This window comes from Nanorana parkeri, unplaced genomic scaffold (genome assembly GCF_000935625.1).
Source record: "Nanorana parkeri isolate BGI_ZX_2015 unplaced genomic scaffold, ASM93562v1 scaffold315, whole genome shotgun sequence".
NCBI classification, from domain to species: Eukaryota; Metazoa; Chordata; class Amphibia; order Anura; family Dicroglossidae; genus Nanorana; species Nanorana parkeri.
In genome coordinates this window covers 506,951-529,723 of record NW_017306583.1, presented here as the reverse complement: position 1 = coordinate 529,723, position 22,773 = coordinate 506,951, and the positions used below count along the sequence as shown (strand labels likewise).

The window sequence follows — 22,773 nt, the reverse complement described above, 5'->3', positions numbered from 1 at the left end:
ATACAAGCAATGACTTTACATTCATTTATCATTTTAACAGGATCCTTCTTACATTAAGTCTTAGGTACTCTGTCCACTGTCCAATCACCCTGTAGGATGGAGCAGTAGTATTGGTCATCTGATACTGGAAAATGTCATATCGTCCTGGGGCATCTCCATTTTCATTGAACATCACAGGAGTTCCAGCACTTCCTAAACAACAAGAAAGTAGTTTACTTATTCTAACACAGCTCTTCACAGTTTAAAGAGGAACTGAAGAACTCAGGGAAAAATGTTTCCAACACTGCAAGGGTTAGGTGCTTGTTTTCATCTAGGTGCTAAAATAACAAAGTTAACCCCCCCTCAGATTACAGCACTTCCTCCAGCCTGTCTCCTCCTCAGCTCCTGCAATGGTTTGTCCCTCTGCGTCCTCACATTCAATACTCAATGTATTGGACATGATAACTCAGAGGACCTCAGACCACTGGAGCAGAGATGGAGAAAGGCTGGAAGAACCGATCTAACAGCCAGCCAGCTGCAAGGATCGGGTGAGTAGAACTTTTTAATTTTAGCACCTAGATGGAAACAAGCACTTAACCCTCGCAGTGCAGGTGTAGCCCCAATGCAAAGGTTAAGAAATGTTTTTTTAACCAGAGTACTTCTTTAAAGCATATATCTACAACAAGTACTATTAAAATAAAAATGTACTTAAAAATCGCTCTTACCATTGAAGTTTACTCTACGTATATACTGTAGCAGCGTTCGCCCATCCACAGGATCCATCCTGTCACAGACTCCAATGCTTCCTTGGCAGAGATCACTATGCATGCTGTGTAAGGCATGAGCCATTGCATACACTGCATCAATGACAAACTGCACTTTCCCTTCTTGTTCATAAGCTGAGTCCCTACTTATCCTTTCCTCCCCTGTAATACAAAAGTCCAAGTCAGCACCGCCTTATCCAGGCATTGCATAGCCATAAATAACCATTAGTATGCATATCATGTAAAATAGTGAGTACAAAGGCACATCATTTATTCAATCCAGTAGCAAACAACTTCATCATTGTGGCCTAACAATGTTAATTATACTTGCAAAAGGCAGCACTCCGGGTGCCAAACTTATAACACCATGTCATGGACAGGAATGCGGTTATTGATTTATAATAATGGAATGTAGAATATTATGCATGCTCCTTCAAGCATCATGGAAGGTATAGTCACATGGAACTGGCATAATAGATCATGGAAAGGGGCAGAGCAAACTCAGATACCATTGAGAGATGTGTTATCTTGTTTGAGATTGAAATCTGTAAAGAAAACGCAGCAGGAGTCGGTTGGAGGTGCTTAATGTAAATCCCATATTAAGGTTTAGACTGTACTTTTAAACAAGGAAGGAACGAATTGGACAGGCAGATGTATAATACCTACCAAACTCTACTAAATGGCAGCTTTTTTTCTAAAATTAATTTTGTCTGACAGGTTCACTATTAAGGTTCATTCTAGTTAAGCTTAAACATTTTACATAAAAAAAAAATCAGCATTTGTCTACCTGCCACAACTAATTTAATTTAAGAAGACAGTAATATAGGAACAAACTGATTAGCTTTAGACTTAGTTCAGGTCTATGTGTTTTATGGTGGTGGATTTAAAAAGAAATTGTGCTTTCTGCATTTTTGTGCAGTTTCCAGGAAATGCATTTTCCACATTTGGTACTACAGTAATACCTTGGTTTACAAGTAACTTGGTTTGAGAGTGTTTTGCAAGACAAGCAAACATTTCTGAAAAAGTTTGCCTTGATATACAAGCAATGTCTTGCAATAAGAGCAAAATTATGTAGAAAAGCGCCACCCGGATAAGGCTGTAGCATTGCGAGCGATGAGTCTAACGACAATGCAATGTCACATTGAATAGATTCCTTGTTAAGATTTCACGAAATGAAAAAGATTCCATTGAGTCAAGAGATAGCAGTGATTCCGTTAGTGATAGTGAAAGTCGTCCTGCACAATAATCCCCTGAGAAACATATATCAATATATATATATATATATATATACACACCCAGTATATATACACACTCCACAAATGTAATACAATATAGTATTTTTAATGAAAACATGATAAATGAAGTTATTTTCATTCATTGCTGGAAGCACTAGTAACTTCACTGTTCTCCATATACATTGTAAGCATACCGGTGCACTTTCGCCTGGAATCTTCTTGTAAGGATGCAGATCTGGTCAATTTGCATTTAAAATCATCCTCCCAAAACTCTGCAAACCAAATATTGCGCCGGTTATTTTCCAGTGTCCGGCTCATAAAATACTGGTCAAACCCTAAAACGTAGATAGATACAACTGTGACTTGTTGAGAACTATAGCAATGACCAACCAGATGCTTACAATAGACCTACCACTCACCGTCGATTGAAGCTCTTTTTGGCAGGATAGTTACAGCGCCTTCTGCAACTTCTTCCATTCCCAAAATAGGGGATGTCTTGGATCCCCAGCTGTCAGACCCTACCCATAAAAAGTGACCCGTTTGGTTGGCTCGGTGGGCTGCATCTAAAACACGCCTATTAGCAGTAATAAAATTGGCAGTCAAGAAGACATTACACATATAAAAACAGTGTTCAGTTACAATAATTGTGATTAAACCATCATTACATTACAAACTGACTTTGTTTAAAAAAAAATGTATATAACATATACAGTAACTACTGGCCTCATCAGCTATTTTGCATGTCAGCATTATTAAAAATGAATTAATGTATCTGTTCTTTGAAAATAACATTTTATTATGAAGCCAGATTTCGTAAAACTGTCACACAAAAAAATGAACATGTCACTTTTTGGAACTATGGCAACAATAATAATCTGCTGGCCGGATTTTCCAGAGTTTCTATCCCTCTAGCCCTGTAATTGGCACACTGCTTTTCCCTGAGGTCTGTAGACAGCATTCTTGTACTGGCATGAATATCTAAAGCAGCCTCAACAATTTACCACAGAGAAACTCTTAAAAAACTTTTCGGTCTCAGGACAACACTGCTAAAATAATTTTATTGGGGGTCAGTGGAAAGAATATCCCTTACATTGATGGTCGGGGGGAAAGAATGCCCCCTTACAGGGGTGGCAGGAATGTCACCTTTACAAAGAGCTTAAAAGATCATGTCATTCCGTTGTCTCTGCCAAATGACACTGGAGTCAGGATTCTGCAGCACCACTAGATGTGAGGTCAACCCCTAGCAAACGCTGGGGGAACCCTAGGGTCCATAATGACATTTTCTAAAACCCTGGTACTTAACTATACCTAAAATGCTTAAACGTTGAGTTTTCAAGAACAAAAGTGGGCCAATATTTAGTCTGAACAACACATAAAAAAAGCAACCAAGAAATGAAATATTGAAAAGAGAAAGCAAACAGCTAGAAAGGCGAGTTCAAAAATCAAAAAAGGATTTGCAATTTTTTTCTCACTTGATGTCATCCTCATTGGCAAAGATAATGATGCCACGAGCATTGGGAGTCTCTAGCAGCCTTCTTATCACCTTATCGAACTCTCCAGGACGTGGCTCTCGAGGAATCTTAATAGACTGGGCAATGCACACTCCTCCTACAGGATAAGAGTAACAAATTAGGACATATGCATTCATGATGACTGGTCAGAGCAAGAATGTCTAAACTTATGTAACTTATGTGTGCAACAGATTTTACATTTTTTTTTTAAACTATTACTTTTTGTTAAGGCTAAAATGAAAAACCCACCAGCTTCCCGAGAAATCTGCACAAAAGCTTCAACTCCACTCTCTCCATAGTTGCCCTCAGATGCTAGTGTTGACACGTAATTCCAACCAAGAGCTTTGACAATATCCACCATTGCCTGCGCCTGGTACGAATCTGGCGGCACCACACGGGAGAAGTAGTCATACCGGTTGTTGTCACTGAGTTCCGGGGCTGTTGAGGCATAACTTATCTGAGGAATCTGAAAGATGTAATGACTGACAATAAGTTTCTATTATCAGATTATAACAGGTAAAAAAAACACTTTCGTGCTACAATAGACAATCAGCTGTTGCAGGAAATATACGTGCACAGAAATTCTCAGAGGAATTCTCCTGGGACAAGAAGGCAAGAACCAACAGCTCCGCATAAGAGCCAGAATACAGGCAGCACCTTTTAACAGGATGGATAATTATCTATAAACATTTCAAAATAGGAAACCACATTCCTAAATGGGCTCTTTATGCAAAATCAGGTTCCCTAACAATGGGACATCTATATACTGTACCATTAGACAATCAGGGCATGTTTACTAATGTCTCCATAGTAGTTTGTGTTTCTCACACTTCAATTAGGGGAGGCACTCTTTTGCCACACTATTTGCTCATTGTGCCTCATGAAGAATCAATCAGAGGAGGATAACATCAATTTTTGTCTTCTTATGACTAAGCAGTTTGACAAAACCGAAAAATGGTATGGAGATGTCTCATCACAGCAGTGCATAAGAGATAAAAGAAGCCAGCATACAATTAGCTTTAATTTGCCAAAAAACATACCAAATTATACAGCAATTTTGATAACGCTTTTGGGTAGAGGTGAAAAGAAGGGCTTTACATATTCAGCCTTTGAAGGCATATACACAGTGTAGGGTTTTTACAAAAACAAAAGAAAAACGGTCTGTGATACCCATTAAGACTCTCTTGACTCCAAATTTCATTGCCATCAAGAAAAGCAGAATCCAAAGAATCACAGGCACAAATGACAATTTTGTGTTCAGTCCTGCATACATCATGTATGCAGGGCTGAACACAAAATTGTCATTTGTGCCAATTATTAAGTGTTAAATTTCCTTTTTAACACTTAATAATGAGTTAAACTTCTCATGGTTTACTTTGCAAGATTATGGAGCATCATGCTCCATAATCTTGCAAAGTAAATCATGAGAAGTATAACTCATTATTAAGTGTTAAAAAAGGAAATTTAGAAATTTTTAGTAATGACAATCTACAAACAGATACTTCTAGAAAATTGCCGATTTGTATTCTTTGGATACCTCGTTTCTTTTTTCTCTCCCAGTCTTCTGACAGTGGCCCTTTTATCTAAGGGCAGATTACTAGCTCTCCCTTTACTTCCTGGAACTCTGGCACATGTGACTAGGACATGTGACCATGCACATCATCTAAGGGGAGGAAAATGCCTTTCCCTGAGATCTTGTAAGATTACAGATGATATTTCCCAGCAATGCTCTGCTGATGTAACCTTCACAGGATGCAACGCTTGGGCACTTACATCATTTGTGCCAAAAATGGACCAGGAAGTAGATAAATTATATTTGTAAGTAAATGAAAAACAAGTTTGTTTAACTTATGAATGTAAGATGATTTCATATCAGAATGCAGAGCTGCATGCTGATTTGATTTTTAGGTAAAGGGGGTAAAGGTTGAATTTAATTGCAATAAGTCTAAAGAAGACTTAAAGCATTCAAATGTTAGAGTTGTTTTGGCTAGTAGGAGGTAATTAAATTATATCTCAGGGCCTATATGTTATATGCTAGTAGAGTCTTTATGATAGAATAAGCCTCAAGTATAAAGGGTCAGGAATGATTAATGGCTGTTCTCACTAAATGTCATTCCAGGGGTTGTATACTTAAGTGTTTCCCATGTGTCTTGAGAGGTGCACTGTCTCTGCCAACCATTAAGCACACTTTAATGCAAGATGAATTACACTTAGCAAACAATATGAATCCAACTTGTACTGGTATGACTTAATCATAGAACATGCTGGTTAGACAGAATCTAGAGCAGTTGCCTATGGCAACCAATCAGTTCCTATATTTAATTTTCAAAGCTTAACTGAAAAAACTGAAAAGTGAAGCCGATTGGTTGCCATGGGCAAGTGCTCCATATTCTGTCTGCTCCAGTTTTGATCAATTCCCCCCAAAGTGTCAGGTGTCTGGGTCAGATCTGGTAGAATGATAGACTGACACCAAGAAGAAAATTTAAAGCACAACCTCTGCATCACTACAAAGCAGGAAACAGAGTTTGCCTGTAAGAGCCCATTCACACCAGGTTGCGGACCAGCGTGGTTACCGCGCTGATTTTAAAAAGGAGGTTTTGAGAGTTTTTTAATGCGTTTCGGTGCTGAAACGCAATTAAATATGCCCAAAACCATGCTGATCAGCGCAGTTCCCCTGAAAAGCTGTATGGAAACAGCACTAATCAGCGCTGCAAAAATAGTGCAGGGAGCAGTTTGGGCGGGGGGCGGTTCGGATCGCGCGGACCCGAGCGGTCGCATGAAGAACGGTCCCCATAGCAATGTATGGGATCGTTCATGTTGGCGGATCAGTGCGGCCAAATCCACACGGCCGAACCGCCCCGGGGTGAACGGGGTCTAAAGTGGCAGTATGGCTGCTTTCAAGCACATGTATATTTTCACCAACACTGAGTAACAGGGACTGAAAAATGTTAACACAAACTAAAAAGATAAACAATTCACACAATTCATTACATTTGCATAAATATCTGATGTAAAAAGATTACTGTCTTCTTCAATAAAACGAAGCAAGTATGACATGCATTTCTGAACAAACATCCAGAATGAATGATCCAGATACATTCAGAGATAATAATTGTCCATCATCTGTACATGACCCACTGAGACTATCTTTGATCTGACACATGAACATAATCCGGAGTACAGCGCGCTGCGGGTGGGTGTCATGAACCGCCTCCATAATCTCTAACCTTGCATACTGCCAGCACGGCCCGACAGAAGCCTTACAAATTTAATTTGATTATTGTGAGCATCTCTGGCCTAAATCATTACAAGGTCTCTGTTCTGACACACACAGATAATCTGTGATCTGGCACACAAGCTTTGCTCTCTAGCCCCAAATTAAATGGTGTCATTATCGCTAGTCTAAGTGCAACTATCTTTGGACTTGCACAAAATAAACATCAAAAGCGTATAATCATCTTTAGCTTGGAACAGTAACTATTAGTAGTCTTAAAGCAGGCGCAGGATAACCATTTCCTGTTTCACAGTCTTACAGTACATAGTCTTAAAGGGGATGTGGAACCTTAGACACTAAGGTTAAAGGGCAGGACTTAAAGTGAGTTAAATTTAAAAAATGCATTCAAATATCCTAACTATTAATTTAAATGTATTTTATTTGAGTATCACTCGGCTGTAGATCCTCAAATCATCTCTGAATTGGTGCTGACACTGTCCTTCCTTCTGGAGGGTGACTACTTTTGTCCCCCATGGTCCCTCTGTGTGCTGTAAAGTAGCCACCGCGATCCAAGCTCGCTCCTGTGATGGACTACAATCTCAGTACAAAATACTAAACTTAATGTGAGATTGTAGTCCATCACGGGAGCAATTTGGAGCGGTGGCTACTTTACAGCACCAATTCAGAGATGATTTGAGGATCTACAGCCGAGTGATACACAAATAAGATACATTTTTGTTAATAGTTAAGGTACGTGAATGCATTTTTAAGATTTAACTCCTGAGTATAGTGTCACTTTAAAGACAACCATTTAGGAAATCTAGCATACATATTATATTTTCAATAGTTACTTCCTTTTAAGACTAGAGAAGTATGTTATTGAAAGGATATTTAACAGAAAAGCAGGCACCCTAATACTGTCCTTAAAGGCACTAGGCTCCTGACTTTCTCCTGAGATCCATTTTCCATCCAATCAGAACTCAGAAGAGGACAGTGTGTTTCTAGGAGTCTATTCCCCGATGGATTTCCTTTTTGAATCACACCTAGAGCCCCGATGAAGGGGTTCTGTGTGTGCCCCCGAAACGCGCTGGCGTTTTGATGCTTTTATTGTTACCAATAAAAACTCCTTTGTTCTATTCCAGTGGTAAAGACAATTCTTGTGGGAGAAGCAGGACTATAATTCTCTGGGAATATGGCAACATCAATGACTGTATCAGTGTTTCCTTTTTTGCTGCAAATATTTTGATCAGTATTCTTTTCTAGCGCTTAAAGGGATTGTAATGATTGAAAATATATAGAACAGCAATCAACAGCATATAGAAGCCCTTATAGTATAGTCATTGCTAAATGGAATTAAATAGCTATTGTTTCAAGGCCTATCCTATTTTGAATGACTCTCTCCATAAATCCATGTGCTTCATCCACCCTGCAGTGAACAGAACTAAATGCAACCAAAGACAAAAATGCCCTCGTCACCTACAGACCCGAGGATAGCTTGCCATTTTACCCATTACTGCATTCTGGCATTCTGACCAATATATTAAGGTATTGACAGCACCTTATCAATACTGACTACTCATTTCTCCTAAAAGTGGTACTTCAATTATAGTTGGAGATCACCATAAGACCTTCAATTCATAGTTCCTGGCTACTTTGCAGTCCCATTTCTCTGGTCACAGCACGAGTGCTTCTTGGTATTTCTGCTTGTTTTGTTGAATAATCAGTAATGCAAATACATAAGCAATCAAACTAGAAGGATGAGAGCCCCTCATATGGATTGCAACATAACTTACCACTGTAGTTCCTACAGCTACATCTAGAATACACATACAGATAACCTTAAGGCTCGGTTCACACCTAGGCATTGCGGGAACGTGCGTCAACTGCGGGCATAAGCGAAATGCACTTGCGTTACCATTACTAGTTAATGGCACCACAAGCGCGTCCGGGAGTGCACAGGTTCCTCTTCTGCATTTGCGTGCATTAAAACGCGGAAAAGAAAAAACACAGAACGCATATTTAGCTACATGCGCTACTTTTCCACGTTGGTCGCATGTATAGGAACCCAATCAATGGGGATGCAGAGCAATCGTGGAGAACGAACATTCGCACTATGCCTACGTGTGAACCAAGCCTTTTATAGTCTTCATACACCCAGGGGTGTATCTGCCGCGAGGCAAACAAGGTGTTTGCCTTGAGCGGCAGTTTTCAGGGGGGTGGCAAAAATGCAGCCCCCAAAACAGTTAGGCAGCCGGGCGGAACAGTCAAAGGACAGAGTCGGCGAGGAGGCAGAGGAAGCGGCGAGGATACAGCGGAAATGGCAGAGGAGTCAGTGCAGCAGGAGAGGGTGGGCAAGGCCAGGGCGATGTCGGATCAGGAAGGGGCGTGGCCAGGGCATCGTATTAAGCCGGGTCACAGAAGAGCCGTCAGGCTGCCGAGGAGGCCAGGTCCTGCAGCACCAGTCCAGCGGTAAGATGATCACACTGCTGCTAAAGAGACTCTGCAGAGCCCAGCATGGATTCTGCACAGCCCACCTGAGATCTGTGCAGGATCTGTGGTGGGGTCTATGGGCAGAGCCCACCACACATCCTGCACAGCCCCCATGAGATCCTGCAGATTTAGTGTGTGTGTGTTGTTGGGGGGGGGGATGCCCTAGTTTCATCTTGCCTAGGGCAGCCCCAAACCAGAATACACCACTGCATATACCCTCTGTGTCATGATTAAGACGATCAATTGTAAGTAAAGGTGCCCATACACCTTACGACCATCGCAAGACTTTTGTCTTGCGATGGTCGTATGCTTCTTGAAAGCCCGTACGATCTGCCCACCATGGACGGGCAGATCGTACTTGCGTTAATCGAAAGCCCGCCCCGCCTAGGCTACACATGTGGGGTAAATCACTTAGGCCTGGTTCATACCTGGGCGTTTCGAGAATGTGCGGCAATTGGCACGTTTTTGTTCGTGATCGCCGCCTGTTTGAGGAATCGCACACAAGCGCAATACACGCTTTTGGTGCCATTCATTTCTAACGGCACCCCAAACGCGGCTGGCAAATTGCACGATTTTGCGTGGGTGCAAACACGCTCAAACGCTTTGCACAAGAAGATGCAGGAGCCTATTTTTGCCGCACAGATATGATCCCATTGAAATCAATGGGGCCATGTGGCAAATGTGGTGCGCAAATGTCCCAGGAACGCGCGCAGATGTGAACCAGGTTTTGGATTTATCTGCCTGTTGATAATCATCTTATTTGCCTCACATGGATTTCATGGATTGCTTTGGAAGTAAGGTGACTGGCAACAAGTGGTAGAATCTGTAAGTAGCAAAGATAAGGAGGCAATGCAGCCCGAATATAAAGCTGTCAAGAAGACAGGAGTCACAGAGCTACCAATCTGCATGTTTTCAGCTCAGAGCCAGAAAAACAAACCTAACTGATATACAATGATAGATATTATAACAGCTCACTTAATTAGTTTACATACAGATCATCATTTAGACCTAAGTAAAGAAACTACAGCCCACTTTAGTCATCTCATATTATAATAATACAGCCTCACATGGCAGTAATGCATCTCAGGTGCTCAAACTAGTTGCATTTGCTACCAGGGGCGGACTGACAACACAATGCGCCCCCGGGCAATTGGAGATTTTGGAGCCTCCTTGTGCTCCACATATATATGAGCCCCACTCACCACAAGCCCCACCCGCATATACATTCTTGTGTTACAGAAATTATTTCTCCACACTATTATCAAAATAGCATTTAGCTCACTTTCCAAATCGTCTATATTGGTCTAGATTTTTAAATGATTCTACCAATTCCTACTTTAGTGAAAAGACCTGTAAGTGTTTTAGTAATTTAAGAAAATATAGAAAATAAACTTACATTTAAGAAAGTGTAACACATCTTAACTCATTATTGGTACAATTCCAAAATAAAGATTTAAATAGGTTATCATATAAAAAATAAACTTGAATCACAAAAATAGGATTTTAGTACTCACCGCAAAATCCTTTTCTCTCAAGATCGGGGCCAACACCTTGGTGAACACCCGAGGTGCTGACGCCAGACCGAAGGGCAGGTTGGTCTTTAGTTTTTTTGTGCCTAGCGTCCTTCTCCTGCAGGTGGCGATATTACCCTACAGTACATGATCTCCGATCTGTTCCCTGTGTCCTTCAATGAACGGGAGATAAATACAACAAATCTCTTATTATCAAAATGTGAGCAGCAATGTCAGCGAATACCAAGTGCGTAATAAACAAAAAATAGTAAATAAACGTAAATAATGCAGAGCACAGTAGTAAAGAATGCAGAGCATGGTACTAAAGAATGCAGTTCTCAGTAGTAAAGAACGCAGAGCATGGTACTAAAGAAAGCAGAGCTCAGTAGTAAAGAAAGCAGAGCATGGTAGTAAAGAATGCAAAGCTCAGTAGTAAAGAACGCAGAGCTCAGTAGTAAAGAATGAAGAGCTCATTAATAAAGAACGCAGAGCTCAATAGTAAAGAATGCAGAGCTCAGTAGTTAAGAACACTCAGCTCAGTAGTAAAGAATGTAGAGCTCAGTAGTAAAGAATGTAGAGCTCAGTAGTAAAGAATGTAGAGCTCAGTAGTAAAGAATGTAGTGCTCAGTTGTAAAGAACGCAGAGCTTAATAGTAAAGAATGTAGAGCTCAGTATTAAAAAACGCAGAGCTCAATAGTAAAGAATGAAGAGCTCGGTAGTAAAGAATGCAGAGCTCGGTAGTAAAGAATGCAGAGCATGATAGTAAAGAATGTAGAGCTCAGTAGTAAAGAATGCAGAGATCAGTAAAAAAGAATGCAGAGCTCAGTAAGAAAGAATGCAGAGCTCAGTATTAAAAAGCGCAGAGCTCAATAGTAAAGAATGCAGAGCTCAGTAGTAAAGAACGCAGAGCTCAGTAGTTAAGAACACACAGCTCAGTAGTAAAGAATGCAGAGCTCAGTATTAAAGAACACACAGCTCAGTAATAAAGAATGCAGTGCTCCAGTGCCTGAATGCTCAGTTCACCTCTGCTTGCTACTACATTTAGATATCTGGGGATGCAAAGTTGTCAATGTTATCAGTTTTCCAGCACACAAATAGTAATAAGGCTTCTTTCACATAGTAGCACATATATACAATTATCAGGAGGATGTAAATGTATACTCAGATTGTAGCTTGCATGGGCATCATTAAAATCAACAAATCATTAAAAGTATTTTTAATGTAAGCAGTGTAATTACCTGGTATTAGCATCTTGCAGTCCCTGTATTACAAAGCAGAAGTAAAGGAAGTAGCAGGACAAGGAGCCAATCAGTTCATGTGCTGTCAAAAAGCATGCTGATGGAGGAGAGATCAGAATTACAGAAAAATAAGCTCATCATGGTGCTGCTGCTTCTTTTTCCAATGTCCTGTCAAATACTGGAGCTTGTCCAAGATGACCTGGGCTCAAAGGAGGTGGGCTGAATCATATTAACCATCAGACTGATGACATCTAGCTGCAGACAAATGCACTGTAAGGGAGATCTCTAAGTTTAGGGCAAATATTTCAGCAAAAGTTGGTTTTGTTACTTTATCTTCTAATGGGCTTTTTTTCTGGGGTTCTGCTTTAAAACAATGACAGCTTTAATCACAAAGGCATTGTGTATCTTATGGAGTGGGTAATTACTAGATAGGACAGAATAAACATCTCTGGTCTGGGATCATTTTTTTTATCCTGTTGACAATAGCTTGTCTTGTATTCTCAGACTAAGACAATACCAAAATCTGTTTTCGGATAAAAATTGACACCAAGGCTAAAACAGGATTTTTGTACTCAACAAAAAAACCTTTTCTTGGAGTTCACTGAGGTACACAGGATTCAGAGACATTTTGGTTATACTGTCACATACAGGAGGATTTAGACACTGGCAAAAAAACAAAACACTGACCAGCCTGCTATAACCCCTCCCACCCGCAGCATGCCTCAGTTTTGTAACAAAGCAGTGCCGAGAACAAGTCCATAAACACAAAAAACAGTGTCCTTCTGTAATCTGCAAGAAAAGTATTTTTTGGTGAGCACACACTTGTTTTCTTTCTCATCCCTTGAGGGACAAAGTATTCAGAGACATTTGTCTCTTTACACAGATCTGGGAGAACACACGGAGCATCTGCCATGATGCTGATCAGGCTAGAGTACCAAATCTACATGGTCCAGACCAGAACTCGGATCACCAGAATGCCCTCCATCTCAATCCTGCGAAGCAGACAAGAAAGGAGTTCTAAGGGAGGAAAGGTGTAGATCAAGTTGTACTGATCCCACAGAGCCACCAGGGCATCCACTGCTTCTAACAGATGATTTCTGCACCTGGAGACAAACTTGTGCAGTTTGTTCTTGAATCTGAAGGCCAGAGGGTCCACATCTAGCATCACTGTGTGATGATCACTTCCAGGTGTTAGGACCATTCCCCTTGATCTAGGTACTACCAGCTAAGGCAGTCTGCATGGCAACTGTCTACGCCAGGGAAGGTAATAGTTGACGAGGTTGGAATGCAAAGTTCTGCTGAGGACAGAATCTTTATGAAATTACTTATGGTTCCTCTCTGATGGCTGATGTATGCCACTGTTGTGGTATTGTCCCAGTGGATCCTGATCAGAACACACTCCAGTTAAGATGTCCAGCATTTTTAGAAAAATCCAAATTGCTCAAAGTTCTAGAATGTGGATCAGCAGTTTGGATTCCCCTAGTGTTCAAGTTTTCTGCAACGACAGGGTGTCTAGGACTCCTCCCAGGCCTGACAGGCTGGTGTTAATTGTGATAATCTTCCCTGAGATCAGAAGGAAGGAATTCCTGAGCCACCAGGACAGAGACAACCTGGTCTTTGGTGTCAGGCAAATCGGTTTGTCCAGAGACTATCTTTGTCCCAAGATAACAGGATGCTGAGTTGAAGGGGTCCGGAGTGAAACTGGGCTACCTCAAAAGACGTTACCATCAACCCCATGACTCCTATGCAGAAGTGAAGCGTTAAAACCTTGGACTGAAGAGGCTAAGTGTGGAAACTAAGTTTTAAGTTTTTAATATGGAAGAAAAACTGGTTTGAGCAACGTCCAGTATCAGACCCAAATGCTCCAATACAGATTTCTGAAGGTTAAAGGTCCAAGCAAACCTTTTCAAGTTCTACTAAACAGTTAAATTCATGTCTGGCCAAGGTACCACATCCCAAAATAACTCTCGACAAAACCAAAAGAAAAATCTGACTTTTATGGTACCATAACACAGGTAATTATATCAAGTCGTATTTATTTAAGCGCCACTAAAAACTGGCGTAGCCTTTTATACATAAAAACTGTGGTATTTTAAACATTTCATACAATAAACTGTTAAATGACCCCCAACGAACACTGACCAGCTAAGTAAATATATTTCTTTAACTGTATCAGTCATTCATACATACGGTACCTTTACTATTTCCAAAAGGAGACCAGAACACATTTCATAACCAAAGTTGGTGGACTAGTGGGGCAAAGACAACTCGTTTTGCAGTTAATACATAGCCTGGTTCATCAAGAGAGCATCGGAGGTATCAAAATGGCATCAAATATAAAAACTCAAGCAGGGGACAGCATTCCAGGCTCTAGGTGTCAGGTCCTTGAGAGGGATATTTGGAAGTGTAGTAAGAAAGCGCTGGGCACATGTGGTTATTCTGTTGGTGTTTCTCATCTACCAGTAGTTAATTGATGTGATATGAGCGATCTGGTTAACGAGTAGGCAGCTTCTGCAATCCAAAGGATCTCCAGAGTATTCTTGGCTCAACAGTGATCACAGAAGATGCAGGAAATGAAGCGACACCCAATTAAAATAGTCCAGATACAACTTTATTCCAATAATGTCAGGGGACATTCAAGTAGAGTAGCCAATGCTGTTTGAAGTTCAAAAACACACCCGCTTCATCAGGACTTAATGAGAGAAATAATGTATGTGGACTACAATTCCTGCAGCTTGAAATTTGTATTGAGTTGTGATGGGAGTACTTAAGGCTTGTCAGCAGCTGATTTGGAAGACTTGAGAGGTTGCAGCCTTGAGAGAGAACACTGCAGGCTGCCTCGGAATTGTTAGTGGATTGTGAGCCAGAAAAACCTGATTCAGCGGAACTGCTCCTTCGGTGTTAGAGAACACACATTTTGGTTTGGAACAACTTTGCACTAATACAAGATAAAACCTTAAGCACTTACAAACCGACTGCTGGAAGCACGTGAGGTTAAAATGGCCGAAGATGACCAGGTCACTGTAGGCAGCAGCTGAGAGTAACGGAGGCAAAACCAGGTGCCTGCGGGATAAGGAGCAGTGGCACAAATGTGCTACCTCACAGTGAATGGTGGAAAGAGTGCAAAAGGTGCACAAGCAACACTCCACCTAGTGATGCAGCACTCAGCATTTCAACCCTTTTCGTGAAGATGGCATAGGTAAAAAAAAAAGGGTGTAATATTGGTTTTAATAAATGAAGTAGCCTGAAGTTCACATTCCAGGCTGGCCCCCCAAATCCTCTAGTTCAGGGAGGTCTGTGTACAGCCTCCAAACTTTTGCGGAGGATACGCTGATCCAGATAACTGCACATGAGTACAGCTCATGCAGTTCTGAAGTCTTGAGTGAAGGAAAAAAAAATATTTTAAACATAGAAATGTTTTTTTTAGTAAAACAGATACATTTTTCTCAGTAAAAACCGAGGCATGCTTGGAGTGGGAGGGGTTATACCAAGCTGGTCATTGTTTTTTGATTACCAGTGTCCAAATCCTCCTGTAGGCAGCAATATAACCCAAATGTCTATTACTATTGCGTTCGTCTATGAACCAGAAATAAATACATGTTCTCATCCAGTAAAGCACAGAATTAAACAAAATAAAAAAGAACTCTGGGAAAATATAAAGCCCCCACCTATGTTTTTATTGAATAATTGCACTGCCTATTTTTAAAATCCACCTGCAGTGACACTGTAGTCTGTAACTAATCTGCTGTCTAGGCCAGCTGCATGTGTCTGCAACATGTGCTACATGTGCCTCTAGACAGCTGCCCAAGCACCACTGGAATTACAGAGCATGCTCACTGGAGTCCTAGGGTGGAGACAAGGAGGGTAATGACACATTGAGCTGACAGAGGCAGATGTATCATCTGTAATGCACATATTCTTGTGAACTACCTGCTTCTGATGTAATAACTGAATAGAATACAGCGGGTGATAGCACTTTATAGAAAACTGAAATCCTGCAGACTGCGTGCTAATTCCTGGCCTTCTGCTGGTCTTTGGACTAGTAAACAATATTTTGAAAGAATGCATTAGTGAAGTGAAGGTTTAAAAAATTACCTGGAACTGTTCTTTAAGGGGCTGATGTATAAACATTTTGGCTAGCCCATAGCTTGACAAATGCTGTTCGCACATTTAAATACTGCAAATATGATTACTAAAAGCTGACATTTTTCATTAAATTGCAAACAGTACCTGAATTTGACCTGACTGTCTCTTGCAATCCTTGTACAACAGAGCTCAGAGTGAGAGAGGAAGAAGCAGTACAAGGAACCAGTCAGTTCATGTGCTGACAATAAGAATGCTGATATGAGAAAAAATAGTAGAGTTATACGGAGATGAGCTCCTCACTGTACTGCTTCTCCTTCACTGTCCAGTCACAGACTAGGGGCAGGTCCATGACAGCCTGGGCCTAGAGGAAGTGGGTTGAACGATGCTGGATGCCATTCAACCCAGAAGATTATGGCTATTTTGTGTCAGAAAAGTACTGGAAGGGATAGTGCCAAATTAAGAGTATTGCAGCAAAAACTGTTTTTCTAGCAGCCTCCAGCATCTATGTCCCTTGTTATCGACACTTCCAGGAGTAGGGACCAGTAGTCCAACTCTGCACATTGTGCCTGCGGCGACTGGTCCCTTGTGGTGAAATCATCACACTATGCATTCTTCTGGAACCTGAGAGGACCCCGTTACTGGGCAGCCAAAAAGAAGTGTCCAGACCACCCAGGCAGCGACATGGACAGCTGTAAAAGGACCATCTCACTCTGCTGTAAGAAGAGAAGACTTGAGACCCGGCTTGTCACATGACCATGGATTTAGGTGAGTATTCTGGGCTTTTAGATATCTTTTTTTCTTGTTAAGCCAGCAATTAGTTAAACGGGTGTTAGGGGTGAGAACAGCTTTAAATGATATCTTAGTATTAACTTCATGTAATCCCTTGCACAGAAAATAAACAAGTTGCAGTGCAAGGTCCAGTGCTGGGGCAATGTACAATGTTATCACGGTCTCATGTTTTAGGCACCTTGAACCACAGGTGGTGTTTAGGAAGTGTACCCAGAGTGGGTACAACACTGTTTGAATACAATTCCTCTTTAAATGAACTAGAGTAGAAAGCTCTTTAGTAATCTTGAATCTAATCAATCACATCAGCAACAATGCCAGTATCATGAGGGTTGATAAGACCACTCACAGGCAGACAGATCTTTATCTCAAAACAAAATTCTGTGAGGCATACATGTCCTCAACTAGTGCATATATTTGCAAGACAGAAGCTTATAATGTAAAATATCGCCTAATCATAAATCGTTTGGGCTTGCATCTTTCAGTTTCTGCAGACTTCCCCTGCCAAATCAAAATGATTACTTAAAGAATTCTGGTGTAACTAACAAACCAGTTTGGGGTTTTTTTTTCTTCATTTTAAGATAGTGGGAAAAGGTTAGAAGTTCTGTCAGATATATTAGTGCCTTTACTGGTATCTGTTACTAGGAAAGATGGAGGGGGGAAATCTCCCCAGTGGGGACACAGCAATATAAATGTGAAAGGAGTTTTAATCATTCCCTTATCTTAAAAAAAACTAGAATTCCAGTTTAAAAAAAACTGCTGAAATCACCATTTAAAAACTCCTTAACTTGAGAAAACAACCAATGTAAAATCCAGTACCTGAAAACCACGAAAACACGAGTGGCCACAAACAGGACTAATCCCGAAAGTTACCCATGTCTCCTGAAGACGGTGCTACAAGCAGAGCAAGGTTGCAGTAGTCATCATTCTAAAATTGTAATGGGGCTTGGTTACATCGTCTTTTTACGTAAACTTCCCACTTGGTATTCAAATAACACAAGAAAAGCAGGGACCTGAAGGTAAACTTCAGACTTTTCAGGTTTTACAGAAAACTTATATGAAAACTGGAGTGGCAAGCTGAGACACAGTCCTCAGATCTGTACGTCCAAAAAAACTACAGCTTAAAGGTAGATTTCAACCTGAGGCAAAATGTTTCTCAAAATTCACTCACTGGCTTTAGGATAATCCATTAAAAGGCTTCCAAGGTATAGCTATGCCTTTTAATTTCTAAAAACATAAAAAATTCACCAGGAAGGAGCCATGCATATCAAGCCTGACTTAGTTTTAAATAAGACAGTCTTTAAACTAACTATTGCAATGACCATAGAGGTGGTGAGAGAATCTTGACAACATTGTTACCTTGTGTTGAAATATCCCAAACAAAGGTAGTTGGTTGGACTACACAAGGGGAGCGCAATATGCAAATACTTCTAGTTTGGACATTAGAGCTTTGTCACAACCCCTGCACTGTGCTTCCCTCTATTCAAAATGCTCATGCTCACCTCTAGGTGCCTGTTCATAAGTTTCTGTGTCATTTAAATTTAAATTATCCATGTGACAGGTTTCCTTTAAAGACCAACTCCAAGAAAATGAAAAGTTAAGTCCCCTAGGCTAACTATTTGTTTATGCCTAGGGGACAGGGAACATTGTTTTGATTACATTATCCCTCCCCCCCCCTCCCCCCCGGGTGGTTGGCACTGTTGTTTCCCCCTCTGCTCCGGCTGTAAACTGTCCCTTCACATCCTCTTGTACAGTGCAAGGCTATGGCACCTGCATTGTACTTGATGACGTCAACGGTCCTTAGACCACTGGAGCGAAGTGGAGAAGAGGTTGCAGGGACCATAGAGGCAGCAGTGCGGAAGCAGGGTTTAGGTAAGTAAAACAGCTTTTTGCTGTCACTTAGGCATAAATGAGTGGTTAAACCTTGCAGCTGCACAAAACTTTTAATTTCCCTGGAGTTAGGCAGCAAGCAAAATATATTTGCCTAGAGTTTAAATGCATTTTGAAGTAGGAAACATTTTGATTCAAAGCAGATGATCTTACAGCAAAGAGTCTCAACACGTTGGCCACCATGATGGAGACTGAGCTTGCTGAGGCGCCAATCACTCCTACAACCCTCTCCGGGCGGCTGAAGATGGCCAGCTCTCCATTGGAACAGCGAATATCTGAGGTGTCCTTCTGAATCAGTGCTTGAACAAAGGTAAGGGACTGTTCCAGAGCATAGGTATCACGAGAGCAGGTGTCTAAAATACGAGCACCAAGCGTTAGGTTAGGAAGAAGCTCGGGATCCCCATTAATTTGGTCCAGGGCATACAGCATAGCCTCCATTCGATGTACCCCTGCTTCTTTTTTCACTTCTCCACATGGAACACCAGCTGGGCCCTTGGCATGAACTGGGAACAGGCCTCCCAAAGTGATGTCCCCATCTATCTTAATAGAGTGAGGCTGAGCATTCTGCTGGGACTCAACTCCCCTATGCAAGAGGATGAAGAAGAAGAGGGTTCTGGGAGATGGAGTAGGCCCCATGTCTTTGTAAGATCCTCTCGAGGGAGGACTGATGGATTTGTAGACTCTGTCATTCAGGCTGTATCCAAAAATATATTGCCGGTAGCTGTCTGCAAAAAGAAAACATGGAGATAGGTCAGTCATGAGCCTTTCGCCACAAAATAACGATTCATATTAGAACACATTTCAGACTCAGTGTGTCAAGATGGGTTGTAGGGGTAAGAATGACATACACAAAGAGCATGTTGACAGAGGACACAGGGAAACATGAAGAGATGGAGAATGAGGGCACAGAGAGGAAGTATGTGTGCATTAATGTATCCAAACCTCCATAGGATACAGAAAGAGGGAACAGAGCAAAGCTTACAGTCAGCTCACAGTCCTGCCAGTGACAGTACGCCCCGGGCCATCTCTGCATCTATTCTTTAAATCCTATTTATAACTAAGAGAACAAGCACTGAACACACACACACACACAGCTCTGGCATAGAGACCTCAGTCTTATCTGTATTCTACTAGCAAGAGAAAACTAGACCCCCTCTGACACATACAATAATCATCTACAGCTTAAATGCAGTCCCTATAAATTTAACAAATGGCATACATGTCTATATAGACCCAGTAACAAATACCCAAAAATGTATCTAACCATTTCATATTACCATCCTCTATATGTACAGCAGCGAAATACAGGACTCACACAGCAACTCCTGGTACACAGTCATACCAAGTACGAGATTGGGATTTCCTTAAATAAACACACACATACTGTATGATATGAAGCGAGTTCATGCTAATGTGAGGTAACACACAAATAGCATATGACACATTATACGGTATACAGTATTAAATAAAATGCTTTAGGATAGGTGTACCCATATTTACTAGGATAGGTGTACCTATATTTACTAACAGGATAGCAGACATATTTGCTTAACTGTGATAATATATACAAATTTAATCAGCTTGCACATGCTTGTTCTACAAACAGAATAGGCATCATCTAAATTTAAGGATAGAAAACATCAGAACAACAAGGGGTGGACAAATCCCAAGGGCCACATCATCTATGTGCCTAAATAATTACAGCCCAATTAAAGAAAATCCTGCTGGCTCCTTGGTTGGCCAGTATGGGTCCTGAATTCCCTGGTGCATACTTTGATAATTAGATGTTTGTATCTCTCAGAGAATCTGGTGCTCAGATCTCATGAGAACGTTGTACTTGAGTTCCTGCATACCTGTGGTGACCATTACAAGACAGCTCCAATCTTTCAATGGGATCTTTGTAATTTATTTTAAACAGAATTCAACAAGGAGTCAGAACAAGCAGAAAGTTGTTGTAAACACAGTAAGGATGTATAATGTGGAGATCATGTTCTCTCGAAGAGAGTCCCAAAGAGGTGTAAGAAGCCAGCAGAAGGTTCAGTCCTCAGACATCATCTGTAACTCAAATCTCCATTTTGGGTGACCTGACCCATGAACTGACCCCCTATTTGGGTACAGCTGAATTAATAACAAATATAAAAGATAAGCAATGTATCCGGTTATATATCCTTTTAACATACATGCATTTTATTAGAAGCAGTGTAAATTATGTGAATTTGTATTAATATTAATTTCAGAAGAGTACAGAGAGCAGAGTAAAGGCCAATCAGCAGACAGGGGGTTGGTAAGGTAAGTAAGGTCACTAATATGCTGTCTGGCAGGGATTCGCGGATCACAAGACTGGCTGGAGAGAATCACAAATCTCTTGGTGGGCACAATAATTCACATATATACATTGATGTATACATGATTGTTTAGTCATAGCCCGAAGTTAAGCTTAAAGTGGAGAATCGAGAAACATTTTGAGGGACAGCTGCCACACAAAATCAGATCATGCACACTTTGCAAACTTGGCAATAAAACTTGCAACCTGGCCAGTATACACATTCACCTTAATAACACAATTAAAAATCAAAATCACTATGTGCTTGTTTTCTCATGGGAAAAAAAACATTCTGACAGCTTTGCTTATTTGTAAAGCTATTTTAGTGGTAATAACTCCACTAATTTTTGCCATATTTCAACTATACATTCCAGCACAGTTCTGCACACAAATGCTGCCAATATATAAAGGCTTTCTATATGCCACCCCCCCCCAAAAAAAAAAAAGTGTAATTTACACAACCCGTTGCATTTTATTTAATGGAGAGACACTGGCAGAGGGAATTTTCTTAAGGTGGTATCAGTTTTCTTCAATTTTCGATCCCCATGGTTTTCCACCAGTTGGTCTACTCCCCACCATTTTATACATATCATGACATTCATTGCTGAACTCTATGAACTGATAATAAACAGTAGTAATATGGTGCAGCTCACAGAAGGGCAGGCTGATTGCTTTGCCACCCTTTATAAATAGGCCCCAAAATAGTATATAGTCTAGACTAAGGCAGAAAACGCTGAGCAAAGTTCTACGACCATGCAACAATATATAATATACACTAAAAAAAAAACAGTAAGTTGCAAACACTATAGAAATGTCAATAATAATGACTACAAATATACATTTAGCAAATAAGCATGTGAAGGATTAGATTCATAAACAATACAGCACAGCAAGAATAAATAAAGCACTTTCATGAAAGTGTGACAGATATAGACATAGAGATGAATAATACTTACAGGAAATGTTGGGAAGTTTGAAGGTGGAAGGGAAGTTTGCAGCTCTTAAGTCTACCAATAAGAACAGGTACTTTGTGACAGTGACGGGTACTGCTTACTCTCTCCCTAACCAGGTTGTCAACAGCTGTCTGCACTTGCATGCATTCATTTAACTCTTTTCTATCTACCAAAAGTATCCGCTTCTGAATTTTTACCAATCGTGTATTTTTAATATATGTAAAGGTCACTCTGTAGCCTGGCTTTTGTCTGTCTCATTTCTGATGTGTCGCTCTTGTTCTTCTGTGTCCCTCTCCTGATGTCTCTCTCATTCTCCCGTGTGGATTTGACTGTCTGGGCTATGAAGCTGAGTGTGCACTTCCCCCCCACCCTCCTCCCGCTGAGGTCACTTTACGATTTGAGTGCCACTAAATCCTTTAAAAGCTGCACAGATTTACCATGGGCAAAAGCTGATGTTCTTCCATTATATTCTAGTCCCAAAGCACTGGCACGGTTGATAGTGAAGGGGTGGGGTGGGATGGCAGCTACAGAAATGAATGACACAGGGGATACACAGGTGGGAAAATTACCATTTGCATGAGGCAATAAGCAATGGATGAATCATATTATGGGTGCACTGGTACCTGACTGGTGATTTCTTAGTCCTAACAGAAAGCAATGCATAATCATATAGAATGGCTCATTTATGGAAACTGCAGCAGAACCTGGCTACTGCCCATTTCCCACAGAAACTGATTTAATTTCCTCATTGTATGTTTCAGAATAAAAACAATATCATTATTTGTTGCTACTA

The 22,773-nt window shown here is 40.8% G+C and overlaps 1 protein-coding gene across 1 annotated transcript in view; it reads right to left on the bottom strand.

The window, feature by feature from the left end:
- Nucleotides 1-21,990, bottom strand: part of LOC108788257 (metabotropic glutamate receptor 6-like) — a 30,904-nt gene extending 8,914 nt beyond the window's left edge. The window contains exons 1-8 of the mRNA XM_018557997.1: nucleotides 21,984-21,990; nucleotides 18,858-19,429; nucleotides 3,739-3,955; nucleotides 3,451-3,586; nucleotides 2,398-2,552; nucleotides 2,173-2,313; nucleotides 705-905; nucleotides 53-192 (exon numbers count right to left, since the gene is read on the bottom strand). Of these exons, the coding sequence (XP_018413499.1) occupies nucleotides 53-192; nucleotides 705-905; nucleotides 2,173-2,313; nucleotides 2,398-2,552; nucleotides 3,451-3,586; nucleotides 3,739-3,955; nucleotides 18,858-19,340 (1,473 nt within the window). The 5' untranslated portion in view covers nucleotides 19,341-19,429; nucleotides 21,984-21,990. The remainder of the gene's footprint in view (nucleotides 1-52; nucleotides 193-704; nucleotides 906-2,172; nucleotides 2,314-2,397; nucleotides 2,553-3,450; nucleotides 3,587-3,738; nucleotides 3,956-18,857; nucleotides 19,430-21,983) is intronic.
- Between the last annotated feature and the right edge of the window lie 783 nt (nucleotides 21,991-22,773).